The 16,860-nt window shown below is 36.5% G+C and overlaps 1 protein-coding gene across 3 annotated transcripts in view; it reads right to left on the bottom strand.

Moving 5' to 3' along the window:
- CYLD (CYLD lysine 63 deubiquitinase) overlaps positions 1–16,860 on the bottom strand; it is a 29,997-nt gene that overhangs the window by 11,308 nt on the left and 1,829 nt on the right. Inside the window, exons 2-13 of one of the 3 annotated variants that reach the window (XM_076349286.1) lie at positions 14,362–14,458; positions 13,491–14,151; positions 12,125–12,427; positions 11,126–11,231; positions 9,944–10,042; positions 8,686–8,802; positions 6,632–7,011; positions 4,963–5,128; positions 3,999–4,140; positions 3,325–3,447; positions 1,870–1,961; positions 668–734 (exon numbers count right to left, since the gene is read on the bottom strand). In XM_076349286.1, coding sequence (XP_076205401.1) covers positions 668–734; positions 1,870–1,961; positions 3,325–3,447; positions 3,999–4,140; positions 4,963–5,128; positions 6,632–7,011; positions 8,686–8,802; positions 9,944–10,042; positions 11,126–11,231; positions 12,125–12,427; positions 13,491–13,997 — 2,102 coding nt within the window. In that variant the 5' untranslated portion in view covers positions 13,998–14,151; positions 14,362–14,458. The remainder of the gene's footprint in view (positions 1–667; positions 735–1,869; positions 1,962–3,324; positions 3,448–3,998; positions 4,141–4,962; positions 5,129–6,631; positions 7,012–8,685; positions 8,803–9,943; positions 10,043–11,125; positions 11,232–12,124; positions 12,428–13,490; positions 14,152–14,361; positions 14,459–16,860) is intronic. The other 2 variants (XM_076349288.1, XM_076349287.1) reach the window with 2 other exon arrangements.

The raw sequence follows: 16,860 nt of genomic DNA, 5'->3' as shown, positions 1-16,860 counted from the left end.
CTAATACAATTCCTGCGATGAGAAAAGGACTGAAAAACTATGGGAAATGCCTTGCAACACTGGGCAACAATCCCTACCTGTGTTAAACTCAAGTTATGGCAGCTGAATTCTTGTAGTGCTACAGTCAAGAATGAAGGCATACATAAATGCCAGTATCTGTTATTTTGATAAAGTAGGAGAAGCCAAACTTGATCAAGGCAAACGATTGAAATATTTTCGTTAGCCTTAAAGAAGAAATGCAAAACAGTTTCCATGACTTAAACACCAATTCAGCAATCTCTGCAGCTGGTCCCAGAAATAAGTAGCTATAAGCTGTAGGCCACATTAAGAAGTCCTCTTATAGCAGCCCTTCTCCAGCATAACTAACAGGACAACAGTAAGGCTCTCAAGTAGACAGCACTAGGACAGGTGATCTTTGTCCAGTTCTCATGAAACTATGTTCATGAGCTTTTGCAACAAGAGACCAGGGGGGCAAAACCCACCTACCAAAAAAGGCAGGATAATAGTGTCAAATTTGTCAGTATAACTTTATTATATTGAATCTTATTAGAAATATGAATCACAAGTCAAAGGTGCTCTAAGAGCTATCTCAATTTGAAAGGCAGCAGATACTCTCTCCTCACCAGCCTTTACAAATAGATGAGTTCAACAAAGTAAAGAGATTCACCTTATTTTCAACAGTGGCTCAACTCTTAGAATATGGTGAAATAAAATATTCAAAAACTCTTCTGGATCTGTGGGCGGGAGGAAAAAAAAAAAGTCTTGTTAGCATGCAAAACCAGATACATTATTCAAGACTGATTTTAAATGAAAGTTTTCAAAATTTTAATAGGAAAAAAGTAAAGGTTCGTTTTTACAGCTTTATTATAACAAATAAGATTATGACAATAAGATTATGACAAACCATGAACATTTTCATGACACAAACCTCTATTTACTCTTTTGGTGTCAAATGGCCCAAATAAAAGACACAGGCTCAACAGGGTAACAAAGCTTTCCAGCAAAGATCAAAAAGATGCTCTGTATTTCAGAGAAATCGTTTGGTGCCACACAACTTTTTCAGGAGAAATAAAAGCTTTCAAAAGAAAACAGTGAAACTGCAGAGAAGCAGTGAGGAGTAGTGACTTACATAAAAACCACACAATAGTACAAAGTTCATCTAAACTAGAGACCGAGTTCTCTAATCAAGAATGCAGCCAACGCTAGCTTCCCAGAGGTCTATTCTCTCCCAACACTGAGAGTTTTCTGGTATATTTCTCTTCCTGCCACTAACTGCAATAAATACTGGTTTTCAGCATTTAGCATTTACAGAGAAAGTAGTGTTCTCCCAAACAAAAACAAACGAGCTAAATACTACAATGCTAATTAATCATTATATGCAGCAAAAGGTCAAAAGGTTGGGAATTGATTTTTCTAACATGATTTACACATTTTATTTCTTAAAATACTACATAACCATTGCGACAATGAAATGTTGTAGTGGAAAGATTATTCCTCAGGGACCAAAGCGACATTTTGAAAGACAACAAAAACCCCAGCCTTATCACAGTCTTCATTTCCAACGAAGAGCCTTAGATCTCCCCTAACTGCTAGAGGGGAGTTACATGGGCACAGGAAGGCAAGAAAAGAAATCCAGCCAGTGAAAGACTGTTACAGCAGAAACTGTACAGTTAGGGTTCCTTGCAGACCCGAGGAAGCAGAAAAGACCTTTTTACCACCCAATGGTCACTCAAATCTCTGGCAGAGCTATTACTGCTACAGGGAAGTATTTGTGTCTTTTGTTCTGGTACAGTTATATAGCAAGGTATTTCAGTTCCTTCATATTATGATTCTTACAAATCTCAAAGAAAGGAAAACCTCCCCAGTTACCTTTTTCCTCTGAAGTGAATCCTGATGCAGCCTCAACTTTTTCAAGTATTTTCCTCAGTTTCATTATTTTTGTAGCACATACATATCCATATCTAAGACAAATGGGTTTAATAAGCTATTAGCTAGTTTGTGATCAAGTCAGAGAAGCAGAAAAAAAACACCCTCTTAAATGCTCAAATACAGGCTCTCAGATCCCTCTTTAACTGTGTACAGTATTTCTTCAAAACTATGTACTGACTCCTCATATTCAATCTGACTTCCAGTTTTTTTAATGCAGTATAAATTTAGTGCAGTGCTCAATGTTCTTGCATAACCTTTAAGAGCTCTTTTTAAACATTAACTTACCAGGATAACTGTTTCCTGATTTGTCAGTCAATTACTTTTGATTTCACTCTAATTTACACCGCTTAATACATCATTTTCGGAATGTCACATAACAACAGCACTGTGGAAGTTGTTAATAAAAAAAAAAATTTTCAATATTTGAGAAAGAGATACAGAACTGTATTGCTGACCTAAGAAACTGAAGTTTTGAGCATTCAATCTTTTCCTCTAAAACTTTACAAAAAGTTCAAAGAAAGTTTTAAGCATGATGGAAAGGGCAGGAGAAGTAAGACTTCCAGTCTTCTCAGCCATTTGAGATTTCTGCTACTTGGTGTGTATCTTACTACCTATACCGCAGAACCCTGGAACACACCAGGCAAAGTACACACACCCTTACAAGAACAAGGGTTCAGAAGCCATCATTTTATTCGGGAATCAAAAGTAAAACTTTGTGATAAATTGTTCAGTGACAGCCCACAGAATTTCAGAACTACAACTGTATTGTTTGCATGTTTAAAAAAAATAATAATAAGCTAAAGACAAATAACTTTTCATGCAGATTTTTGCCTTATTTCCTTTGTTCATTGTGCCTAAGAAATTACAAAGCTCTTGTTAGTTCTTTTAACAGAAGCGTTTTGACCACTTGCAGACCACATGTAAAAATTAATGAAATTTTTAAAGCCCTGCCAAACCTATCAAATTGTGAAATTCCACACAAGATAACCCAAATACTTTTCTTGTCAAGAACAGCATTAAAAACATTTAAATACAAATGCTGTGAACAAACACAACTTGTATTCATCGATGCTTTTGTATTCATATCTATACAAATTTTACAATACCTTTATGCTGATCGCATTTCCAAATAGACTAGTGAAAATATTTTATCACCAAACAATGAATAATTATTTCCAGTTAGCACTGATTAAATTTACCATGAAGAACAAGTAAAAATACTCAAAAAAACCCCCCAAAAAAACCCCAAAAAACCCAAAAAAACCCAAAAAACACCCAAACACAAACAGACTAGCAGCTCGCCAAACTTTTCAGGTTTGCAATAGGAATGCATACACAGCAGGACTTAGTATAGAATTTGTATTAGACCAGAAACCAGTTCATGTCTTTACTTACATTCTCAGAGGATTCACAATCTCTGTCCGCAACAGCTCTTGGGTCTCACTATAATACTCTACGTCATTCTTTTCTTTAGGTCTGAGTAACACAGTGTCCAAAACAGAGCTAAAAGAAAACAGACTACAAAGAAAAGACAGAAAAGGAAGGTTGTTTTGATTCTGGAAGATACAACCATTCAGATGCCTGAGCAACATAAGACAAACCAAGCAAAGCCACAGGAAGAATTAAAGAACTAAACAAACTCAAAAAGAGATAATTATGGACAGAGGACAACACAGCTGTACTAAAGAGTAAAAGTCCACTCTAACCCAGTATCCTTTCTGCAGCAGAGTACAAAACCAGTTGCCAAGGCAGGATTTTGCAAATAAGTTATAAGAGGTATTTCCCTCCCTCCACCCCCCAGCCTGTGTACTCTTTCATCCTTAAACCATTTACAGTCAAAAAGAGTATAGATACACAAGGGCCAGTACAATCTGGACATGATTAGCACTTCATGTTATGCAGCGAATGCTGCAGAACTTGAAGAAGTTGAAAGAGCATAGTAATGTGTCAGAGATTGCAGTGCATGACTTTGTAAGCTGCACACTAATACAGACAGACAGTCATGACAACAACGATCACGTGTTCTGCATTTCTAGCATAGGATGCCACTATACAAATTATGAACTTACCAGAATAAGGTGGAGTCTAAGTAACAGGAGTTGTAATGACCCTGGATACCTTTCTTCTTTCCAATCATTGTCTCTAAACCTTCTTTTTCCATTTTTGGAGGAGTGTTTTCTTCTACCACTTCACTTAAGTAACCTCCAAAGGCTGAAATTTTTTTTTTCAAAAGACACTTTAAAGCCTCAAATTTTATCCCCCTTGAGATTTTTCCTATAAATGTTTTATAGCTAAGTTGCTGCCTTAGTGTTAGCATTGCTTCTCTGGACTAGAATAGCATTTTATCATAGCTGAGACTCACTTGTCTTCCAGAGAGCGAACAAGGCCTTACATTCCACTGACAATGCACCTTAGAGTGCTTCAGAAAGCCTGCAGCACTGAATTAATTTTATTCAGTAGGAATGAAGTTCTCTTCTCATTATAAATGCCCTGTTCACACTATCTTACAAGTATCAGACACTTTTTTCTTTGCTGTCGTCCCAGGAAATACAACATGACCCAAGAAATCTAAAATATTTGAAGTTAGAAAAAAAATTGAGTTTTTCACCACTAACTTCCACCATAAAAATACATGCTTTTCTATGCTAATATTTAGAAAAAAAAAATTGACATTATAGAAAAATAACTATTTCTGATAAAGCAATCACATATTGCTGGAGTTGCAAACACCATTTTCAGCAAGATTGCTTTACAACTTCTAAAGTAAAAAATGTACAGCATAACAAAAATATCCCTTAGTTTTATGAAATGTCTTTAAATATATGAACATTTTCTTGTTTTAAAGCCTAAAAAAGTAATCCATAGAAGCATTATGTTCTGTACAGACTGATCTTCTATTCATTAATCTCATTTAAGTAATACATGTACAGATTTTCAAGCGTTCAGGACAAAGAACATATTGCAGGAATAAATGAAACCAAAACCCAGGTCAGTTCCCAGCTGATAAATAAGTAGTAAGCAGAAGCTCAGTACCTAGAGAGTTGCAGCGTTCAATCTGGTTGGAAACGGGCTGTAGTGAGGCAAACCTGGAATCTGGCCTGCAGCTTTTGAGTTTAACAAAAAGAGCTTTCTTCGGAGCACAAGTGAAGTATCGAGTTCCTTTAAATGTTCCGTCGGTACAACCTGCACATTCATCTTCCTGAAAATTCAAGTGAGAATTCACTATTTTTCTTCTTTCTAGAATTCTGCAGTAAGACATTTGATAAAATATCTACCCATAAGTCACCCTTCAGGTGTTCTGAAGCTTGATATACAATGTTCCTGCATTTTAGTACACAAAGCTTCAGCTGAGGTGTTCTTTAACTGGATTTATGGAGGAAATTAAGAGTCGCACTTTTCTCCTTCACACCTAAACTTTCACTCCATCCAAAATAAAACAAAAATTCCATCAGAAGCAGCTTGGGGAAGGTGGGAGAGGAGAGTGAGAATTAAACCTAGTCACCATTAAGAACTTAACTAAGCTAGCTAGTCACTCCAGATTCCTTCTGTAGTTAGAAGAGCACACATGCACTACCGAGCACCTTTTAAAACTCAACTGAAATCACTAAGCATTGGGTAGTGTGAACACTTCCAGTGTGACTGTGGCCTGCACAAGAAAAATACCTGCTTCAGAACACACAAAATGTACATCAAGGAAAGACAACACAAACTAGATATGAAAAATAACAAGTTATCATTATTTATCTTTGATAACATGATTTAAGGTCTATTCTCTGCTTACTAACAATTGCTAGGTTTTAATGCAGAAATGCATGACAGGCAAGTCCAAGACCCCAGTTTAACACAAGACATCCCAAGATGCAGTCTGAGAACACCTGTGGCAAACTATAGCTTGAGCTTCACCCAAAACAACCAGAAGCATCGGGATTTTTTGTAACAGCTGAAATTCCAGTCACATTCTCACCTACTTCGCTGAAGATGTTTGTTGTTTTACATAATTGTACACTGTTTTATCTGAAATTTTATTGAACATTATCCCAAAACAAAGAATCCAATCTCCCTAATTGCGTACACATTAATTTAACCGATAGCCAATCACAACCTTGGCAGCAGCTGCCACAGAGTAAATGTCAGTGCTTAACAGCAATTCATGTTTGCAGCAACTGTGAATTTACAAAGGGTCCACAGAACACATAAAGCATATGGCTGTCAAATCAACAATACCACTACCATCGATTATCAAAACCAGTGTTACGACTCTGACAATTGTAACTCTGACACTGCCTGTTTGCTAGTATGCAAAAACCAAACAAAAAATTTATATTCAATAAAGACGCTTACAGCCAAGGCGTTTTATGTAAATCTGCATGTCAAAGAATCTTTAAATACAGTCGGCTTTTTTCAATTAACATCTCCATGACGTAAGCAAGGGGCACTCCTTTAAAGTAAGTGACTAGTCCTACAAATTCAATTACCCATTGTGACACAAAGACATCTCAGAGCCTATTAACAGCGTAAGGTCTAAGGCAGCCACAAGAGTCAGAGCTCATCTAAGAATTTAGCTGTAAGGAGATCACATGGCAACCTGTTTGGACAAATTCCTCCAGACTGACTGCTTTTGCAAAGTATACAGGCACCAACTCTCAGTAACAAAATTAGTAACATGTAATTAATATTTATATGAACTACAATTTATATTTACCAGTTCCAGTCCAGCTAATACTTCATTTACTCCAGGGGGCTGGCCAATCCAGCGGATTACTCCATAGAAAGGAGGATTTTCTTTAACTTCAGCCAAGGAACCTGCTTCAAGACCATGTGAGTTCCCGACTGGGCCTGCTGTTGATGGACTCTCCTGGTTAGCCGTAGTATTTACATCACCAATGACTGACTGAACAGATAAAGAGAGAGGACTATGTCCAATAGTACCATTAGTACTTGACGTTTTTGTCAAGCTAAAAGGGAGGGAGTGAAATCTGTTTTCTGTAGACACAGAGTTTGTTAAAGGTGGCTGCAGTGGTGGTGAAGAATGCCCAAATCCAGAAGATGAGTCAGTAAGTGATTTTGCAGGGTCTTCAGCAACTGTTAAAATCAAAATCAAGATGTTAGTAAATGTTGGGGGCGGGGGGGTGTCCCCATCTTACAAAAGGAAAGACTTAGCTATCAAACCAATGAAGTGTATCTGCAACCACATCTGATTTAATGGGTGTCCTGTATAGGAAGCACTAACAGCTGGGCACACGTAAGGTGTTTGTCACTTGGCAACACTGGAGAGACAGAACTGGCTGAGCAGACACTGCTGTAGCCCTACCACTTTTACCACAACCAACGGAAATGAACAGCACAGAGAAAGAAGATGTTAGCCAGAAACTACAGGAAGGTTTAGATTGAAAACTTTTTTTTTTTACCCCCACATTAGAATTTTTCTTTGAATACAAGTTAACAGCCCCAAGGATTATGACTGTAATGGGCAAAACTAGGAAGAATTCATTGGTCAGGGTGACTGAGGAAAGGATTTCGTTCACAGCTTATACAGAGATGAGTAATTGCTTGCAGACATGATTTGCAAATGGAAAAGTGTTTATTCCCCTGGCTCTATCACAATATACTTTGGTTCTAACACAAGGAATCTATCAGTGTCTATAAAGAATAAAGGATTTAAATAAGTCATGACTAATGCAGTGCTTGATAAATGAGATCACAACTAGATGTAATAGCACAAGCGTTCTGTATCTTCTCTCATCTCTCTACATGGTCTCTAATATACAATTGGTATTCACAGAGCAAAAGCCTCTTCTTCATCACCTCTTCACCTCACACTGTTTTATTAACTGAAGTTAATGTATAAAATTAAAAAAAATATATTTAATCCTTTACTTCCATAGTCCTTTCTAGATAGGATATTTACCTTGTTTATTTTAAATAGTATAATAAACTAATTTTTAAACAGAGTTCCAAGTTGTTGGAACAACATCTGTTAGGCAACCAAGAACAATTTTAACCCATTTTCTTTTACGATTCATGGAATTCAGGGGCTACTACTGCTATAGGTTTCCATTGTAAATTAACATGATTAGTTTAGTATTTACCCCTTCAGTCACTAAGCCAGCCAGCCACACTTTAGAAAAGTTGACCAGAGCGGGGGGGGGGGGGGGGGGGGGGGCGGGGAATTAGATCTGGAAGCAAATCAAGGTATACTGATCCTTTGGGTATGTGCACCCATACTTACAAGAATTAAGAGAGAGATTTTACAGAAATAACTTTAAAAAATACTGAAAAAACATGTATGTTTAGTCAGATTGGGTTTTTTCCTCCCTACTTCCAGACTGATTAGCTGGCATGGCAGAATATTGCAGTTCCCTTAGATTTGTAACATTAGCTACAAAAAGACAGGCAAAATAAAATTGCTCTATATACTTGGCTGCAAGAAATATCTTATCTTCCTTCCAAGCCACAGCTTTTATTTTGCCTGCAAGACCTATGCGTTCCCACAGAGCTGCGCATATGTTGCCAAGAATGTAATCTCCTACATGCAGGATAAAACAACAGGTCGGTCAATTAAGACAAGAGTATATTTCATGGGGGTTCCAAGATGCTTTTTATGATATAGTATGTCTTCTGCTAAGACAACACATTCCAACCTTTTTAAATTTAAACTCATACTTGTCTTATTTGAAGAATATCAATACACTCTAGTTTTGTTTTGCTTTTTAAATAAAGCGTATGCCTACATGAAAGACTATCATCTCTCTTTACCTTCATCAATATACCATGGGGGTTTTGTTTTTGTTTGAGGCTGAGAGTCAAGTGATGAGCCATTTAATGTGTAGAAGACTTCAGATCTGTTTCTATTTCCAGGTTCAGAGGTAGATCCTGGAAAACAATACGTTTTACTGAAGAGATTATTCTCTATTTACAAAAGGTTAGCTACATTCTTCTTTCATAGTATAAATGCGTTACTATTATTTGAAGAAGACGTAACTGCCTTTCCACAAAGCAGCAAACTCTCCCATCAAAGCTAACACAATTCTAAGCTTGCAACAAGGTAGCAGTTTATCCCAAACCAACTTAATCCTCCAAGCTGAAATTTCAGGTCACCAACCTGAAAAGAAGGCAGAAAATACCCCTCAAGTGCAAATTTTTCACTACTATAAATTATGGATATAAGAAAGCATTTGAGATACAGTGTACAGCAGGTATTTTTTCTTTGTTTTTAAAGCAAAAAAATTTCAGAGTAGGCAAATAAATTACCCATCCAATTCCACACAGCTATAACTTGTACCAACATAGAACCACAGTGACTTAAGTGAAGACCGTCTCTGCCAGCATCCAATGCCAGGTAGAATGAAAGCTTACAGAATATACTGTCATTAGTATTTTACAAGCCAAAATAGCCACTAGTAAACTCAAAAGACACTGAATTTTGATTTCTGCCTTTGGGGGGGTGGGAGGAATTTATTTCCCTTCCAGGTTGTTTTTCCCTGGGAGGATTTTCAGAGCTGGCCAAAACCAGAGCCAAAAGAAGTTTATATTTCAGGAAATTAAATTTTGGTTTTGCATCACAGCAAAATTAACATATTCACTATTAAGTAGATCTGCTCCTGGGCTAAAAATTTGCAAGTTTCAAGTCCTGCAGAAGGAAGACAACAGCAAACTATATTTATTAAAAAAATAAGAAAAACCCCAAACACACACCACACTTTCAGAAAAACAGAATGCAGCCCTGAACTGGTTATACTAGACAACTAGGTAATATGCTCTTGAATTTTTGCTAAACCTCAAACTGTTTTTCATGAAAGTGAAGGTAATTTGAGCAGTCTTAACTTAAACTGTCTACCATCTTTATGATTAACTAAATTCATATTAACACTCTACTTCAGAGAAATTTATCTTGATATGAAATATCAAGATATAACTGAAATAATAGTGATAGAAAAGGCAAGGCAACACTTTTTCCCAAGCAACAGAAATTTGTAATCTTACATAGGTAAAGAAAATCACTTCCCATACGTACCTGTAGCCTTTGGCTTACTATGATTGAACAAGCTTTTGTCACCACCACCTCTTGAGGTATAGGCAAGCTTGGGAGGTCTCCTGTCCTGTGACACAGTCTCTAAAACGTGGTATATGAAGAGAATATTAGCTTCCCTTTTATACGCTTTTATTACATCACAGCAAGAAGTTCAACCTGAAACGTAACTGAACCAAGGTCTAGCATCATAAGTTTTAAAGCTGAGTGGAGCAAAACCTTGTTTGGCACATAACCAACATTTTATGTATATAGGATCTGCTTCTATCACATCAGCAATTACTTTACTCTGAAGTCCACCATTATTTTTTGAACACATCAAATAGATTGACTTCACATTTTTCAATGTATGTGCATGCTTCCGTTACGGGAAACAGATGCATGAAATTCTAAACTTCTGTTTTCTACCAACACATCTACAACAAATGCTCTTTTCCCAAAAATGGAGAAGTCCCCATGAATTCTCCAGAGAAGAGAGGCAAATTCATGCAAAAATGTGCATCTCAACTAAACCAACAAGTAGGAGGTGAACATAAGAAGAGTTAGCCCAATTGAAGAGAGAGGGAAACGGTTACAGACTACAGGCCGTACAAGACTGCACTCATTAGAGTACCTGTCTTCAGATAGAGCACAAACAAAAGTTTTACATGAAACTTTTTTCTTTCTTCAGAAGAGGAATCAGAGGACTGTAGTGGTTACAAGTTAATGCTATTCACTGAATTACTGCGGACAGTGAATTTTTCCAGTGCCTTGCTATGAATTTTCAAGTATTTACTCAGAGAACGCATAAGTAATACTATCAATATATTTCAAGCACAGAAAGAACAGCTTTCCAATCCAAGATATTTAAACTCCTGGAGTAAATTGAACAACATTCAATAAAAAGATTCCCGCTACAGACACTCACATATTCATGAATACTATACAACTGTATAGTATTGCAAATACTATAATATTGAACAAAAGTCACGTAAAATTGTAAACCTTTTCTACTAGTGAGACTGTAACCAAAAGGGGGAGGAAACTGAAGAGAAGTGTAACACAGAAGGTTAAACTAATTCAAGTGAATTTAGGATAGTAATTCCACAATATTGTTTTAATTGTATAACTGCGCCTAGGTTGAGATGTTATCAAAGTCCGCCTTCTGGTTAAGAAAGCGGAGCATACCTGGAATAACATCATTGATATGCAAAAGAAGTGTACTTTCAACACTTGCAAAACTGCACAGCTGTATTCCATTGTATCTTCCATCCCAGTTTCCAATAGGATTATCCTAAAAATAGAAAAACATGTTATATTTATCCCAAGAGAAGATTTACATCATACAGAATACACACATGTCTTCAAGAACATAAAAAGTAGGAAAATGAAAAGTTTGACAACATTTACTTTTTCCTGTAACAAGCTTTGTATTTAGAACAGTCAAACATTACAGTCTTTAAAGACAAATGCAAACTTAAAAACTGTTCTTTTGAGGCATATTTCCTATTTTAACAAGCATTCCTCTACTAAAATCCATTATTTATAAACAAGTTAGAACAATTCCAGTGCATTGTTAGGCAACAGCTACTGCAATCAAGAAAATGGAAGCACCTGATCTACAAAAACAAAACCAAAACACCCTTTAACCACCAAAAATTTGAAAGCTGTTCATTTTAAAAATTTGAAGTTGCTAGAAATAATTTTTAATGTCAAGCTTCACATTTTCTTGAAAGATCAACTTTTGTACTTCAGACTCAGTATTTTTAAGGTAGCACAAAGTCAAACAAACCAAAGTTACATGAAAAAAAGCTTTTAAAAATAGCTAACAAAGAAAAAGGCATCCAGCCTACTTTTTTAAAAGGCAGAACAAAGCCAGTCTCACAAGACAAACACTCAACTCTATTACTTCAAGACTGACATCTAACATGGCAAGTAGCTCAGTGGAGGCTCCTCAGAGTAACCGGAGTATTTCTCCTGAACTGTTTAGCATCAAATAGGATACCATTTACCTGATGCCAAAATACAATTACCACCAAGGGGCATCTTTGAACACAAGTGTTTATTTCCCATTTTAGGTCAGCCTCCGCTGAAGTAGCTTGTGGATAATGTTTCTTCTTTTACATTGCATGTAATTTACTAGCTAACACACATGCAAAAGTTATTAAAGTCAGATTATTTTCTTACCATGTCCACTCCAACAACGTATCCTAAACTTTCGTTTCCTGGTAAGACATCACAGAATATAACTGTCCCATACTCTATACTCTCTCCTATCTTCAGAGAAACCCTGGAGTTGATCTCCAGAGGAGGAAGTTCTACCTGCATTGCGTCAACTGGAGCTGCATAGTCACTTTCCAGTTCATTGTCATCATCTTCCACCAGCTCCAGTTTGTCCAAAGCAACAAAAACCCCACAATCCTCATCACATCTGAAAAGCTGCTTGCCTTGGTACTGTCCATCAGTAAAGCCCTGACCGCGACCTTCTTCCTAAGTGTCGGAGGAGGAAGAAGAGGAGGGGAAAAAATAAAAAGAAAAAAAAAAAAAAGTAGTGTATTTTGTGCAAAAGCACACTACTACAAAAGCAGTAACATAAACCAGTGTTTTGGAGAAATTGCAGTAAGAATTTGCCTGATGAACTATCATTATATTGGGAGAATTCTATTGCTGGAATTTGTGGCAGATATACACACTGTCTATCTTAGGGGAATAAACAGTAAAATGCCATTAGATTAGAGAGTAGCTGCACGCAGAAGCCTTTTTACTCAGAGAAGCATGTTTTCTTCAGGTGCAAATCTCCCTTCCATCATCAAATTTTTGCCATATCAATACAAGACTACTTCATACTAGACATAAGGCTAAGCATCCAAAAATTCCACTTCGATGCCAAATAAAGAGAGCCGATTTTCAGAAGCACTTGGGCCTGATATTCCCTGAGGTTCTTCGTGGGAATTGCAAAGAATTTGGGAAAAGTTTAAAGAGGACTTTGAAAAATATACTTCTAATGCAAGGGTGGCACTCTCCTGAATCTAACCCTTCAAAAGCTTACGGTTGACATTAATTTTGCAGAAATATCTCACTAGGAGCAAACAACAGCAACATACTCTATCTTAACTAGTTGCCATCTGACTTTCAGGGCTCTACAAAACCAGCAGCCCTAAAATCCAAGCCTACATTTATGGATTGTATCCTGCCACATGCAGGGAAGAACAAAGTACTCAACAGAAATCTGAGAGTCAGATATTTGCCATGATGGGGATGTAAGTAATTAAATTTTTCTAGGCTGGAAGAGTCAGAGCATGTTCAAGTCTTTTTGCCAGCCCATGCACCTCATCAAGCTTCACTTAACATGTAGAATACAAGGCTGATGCGATATGGTGTGTTCACAGGTATTTAATAACAATACTTATGAAAAAACTGAAGGTTACAGCATTTTTAGGGGTAATGATGCTTCTAGAAAAAAGAATTTATTGTGACTGCCTCTTTAAATAGAAGATTTTTAGCTCATCTTATAAAATATATATATGATGCTCCCCCACAGCAAGAAACTTACCAGCAACTCTACTCCGAAGTATATCCCTGTCAGGGACCTTTCTTGTAATAAGGGTCCTCTGAAGCGAACAACTCCAGGAAATTTATCATCTCCGGATCTCAGCTGTACTCTAACAGGCGAGCCAATATCTATTTGGATGCCTTTAGTTAACCTGCTTTTGCTTTTAAACAGACTGTATCTTTCCTCACAGTTAGTAATGGCCAAAAGCAACTCAGCTAGTTTTTCATTTATTTCTATAACATCCTTCTCATCCACAAACAGGACTGCATGAGGTTGTTCCAGAATCTTTAATCCAATCTGCAGTTTCTTGCCTTTACAAGGAATATTTCTGGAGTGTCCCACAGAAGAACGGTCTTGAAAAAACTGCCCAATGCTACCTTTGGGCACTTTCAAGAGCTTTTGAGTCTGCTTGTCTATGACACTGCATTCTTGAAGAAGCAAGTAAAAGATCCGCTCTTCCCAATAGGATGAACTTGCTTTTTCTTGACTCCATAAGCCCGAATTCATTGTGATTAAAACTTTAAAAGCTGCACAGAAGTCTTCAAGAAAAATAAGCTGTTGATTTATGTGCACTGATCTTGACAGATTCTACTGGAAGGTCCAACCTTTGTGAAACAATGCAATATTCATTTTGGAAAGAACCAAATCCAGAGCAGAAAGCCTAGAATGAGAGAGAGAGAGGGAGGGAGGGAGAGAGAGGGGCAGGCAAAATTAAATTGGGGAACTACAGCTAGTCTTAGGTAAAACAACAGAAAATCATTTAAATCTGTGACCAGCCCCACTCCTCCCACAGAATAAAAATAGTTCAGCAAAATCTGAGACATTGAACATAGTCTCGAAACAGCCACAGTACTGTTGATCATGGACATACCCATTTCTGCTTGTTACTGCTGTGTATTTCCTTTCCTCCTCTAGTTCCTTGAAGCAAGGGGCTATGGAAAAAGTGTAATGAAATGCAAAAAACACACCTAAGTGAAAGGAAAAAGAAATCTTAATTTCAGATGAACAGGAATAAATATCCTGCTCAAGTTTACAAACAATATTTTATGGAAGCTTTCCACTACAAAGATCTTTTCCCGTGCTTAGCGACCACTTATTTCTGACAGCGTACTGCATCCCACATAACATTTTGAAGTAGAAAATTTTATCAGTGTAATAGAGCAACAGAAAATTGAAACTTTAGTAATTTATAACAGCCATTTCTTTAAATAATAGAAATGGACAGTTCCAGTAAGCAATGAACAATGTATGAAAAACAAATTGCACCAGCATTGCAACATGCAATTCTGAAGAAAAACCTGGAGGCTTTTCTTTTTATAATTTTAGAAAGGTAACTCACTTCAATGATTGAAGTAGGAAATATATCACTTTCAGTTATTAAAATACCCTGGAAAACACCTTAGTTAAACATCATCCTAGGAATTATAGTTCACAATCAAATAAACTAAACAAGAACAACCTGAAAATACTTCATTGCACATGGTAGCAGATACAAAAGTAGAATACATAAACACATATATATGGCTACAGTTTAGATCATACTGCATACATGAAGATCTGCAGTACCTTAACAGGATTTATTCTTCTCCTAAAGATGAGAGAAAAGGGTAGCATACAAGTTAAGAATATACTGTCATGTAAATTTTCCTGTTAGTAATCTATGATGCCACAGTTTGCATTCAGTTAAAGGAGAATCTCAATGATTATTTATGGATTTAACTTCAGTAAATAAAAAGCAAATACTCTTTGTCCTTATGCCTCCTCTTGCTAACTCTATTCCCTCAGATCTTTGCTCTGATGGCATTCAAATACCACAAAATCTATTGCTATTTCTCCTACTCGGTTTGATCCCAGCTTCAGAAGCTATCAGAAAGGAATCCAGTAGTACTGCAATTATTTTCATCACCTGTTTTTAAACAAAAAGAGTATATAGAAAACTCCTTCCCCCAAAGAAAAGTAATAACAACCACAGAGGATCTGAAATTTATGTAAAGTAGCATCTTTCAGTCACTAGGAATTCACACTTTTCTGTGCTGACTTGCTGAGCCTCCTAGTGAGGCTCTTGTACCATACAGCCATTCAAACTCTGAAATAGCATGCTTCTTGTCTTCACAGATGTTACACGTGGGTGTCAATGTCATCATCACACTTTGACACTGCTGCAGCAGCAGCTGACAGGAATTACGTGGTTTAAAGTGTTTCCATCTGCAAAGTAATTAACATCTGAGGGACAGAATCTGGACAGTTTCAGACCTCACTGAGATAAAGTCTGGTAGACTATCAATCTGTTTGCAAGTTAAAAAATATTTCTCTTAATTTTCATTTGATACACATAAATAGGTTGTAATGTTTGTTGGTGACTAACAAAAAAGTCTGATATCGGTATCAGATTGAAACAGTAATGTTTTATACGGGAACTAATGAAGAACACAACAGGATCTTCCCCCCTCCAAAGGAAACATTATTAAATGACCATTAGTTTTTATAAGTCTACTTAGATATTACAATAGAGTTCCATCCAAGTTCTGTCTAGTTCCCTCCCCTTACTTTTTCCAGACACTGGGAAAAAACACAGATACTGTCTTGTTCTTCATAGTTCCGTTTTACGTTCTCAGCTTTCAAAGGCTGATGCACTTACTTAACTTTTCTCTTTGCGAGCCATTCCACAAAGTTAATCAACCCCCAATACACTTCAAACAAGTATCACTGACATTACAGGGATCATGACCTTTCCTGTTTCACTTTTAGAAATAATTCATTTTAATAAGTATGTATGGAAGCAATATATTAACAGAGAAGTCTGTTCAAGAGCTTAAGAAAAGGCAGTTTTTATTTTTTATTAAAATATTATTTATCATATCTATTTTTTTTAATAAGTATACCTTGCTTGCAGGTCCATTGCTGCAATGTTACATAATCTTCACATGTTTAGTAGTAAAGAATTCAATGTGAAAACATGTTAACAGATGCATTTAGATTATATAATGATAGCTTTATATGGTGCATGGTCAGTCTTTTAAAGTTCTAGTCATCTGCAGAGATGTTATTAAGCCACTGAATACAGTACCAAAAGCTTTTCCATTAGGAAAAGTTCATTATCACTATATAAAATGCCTTCCTCTAAAAACTTATCTACCTCCACTGTCCCCTGCCAAAGAAAATACACAGCTCTAAAAAACAAATCCCCTTCTTTCAGAATAATAAAAATGATAAATTAGTATTTTAACAGCACAGAAAAGCTTGCTAAAAAGGGTGTTACGTTCTGGCAATATATCAGAAATATATGTACATAAACCACTGATTTTAAGATTTTTTTTTTTTACAGCCATTTTCCATGGAATTAGTTATTCTGCAAGTAAGTATACTTGCT

This window comes from Aptenodytes patagonicus, chromosome 11, assembly GCF_965638725.1.
Source record: "Aptenodytes patagonicus chromosome 11, bAptPat1.pri.cur, whole genome shotgun sequence".
In the NCBI taxonomy this organism is placed as follows: domain Eukaryota; kingdom Metazoa; phylum Chordata; class Aves; order Sphenisciformes; family Spheniscidae; genus Aptenodytes; species Aptenodytes patagonicus.
This window is presented reverse-complemented; position numbering and strand designations above follow the sequence as displayed.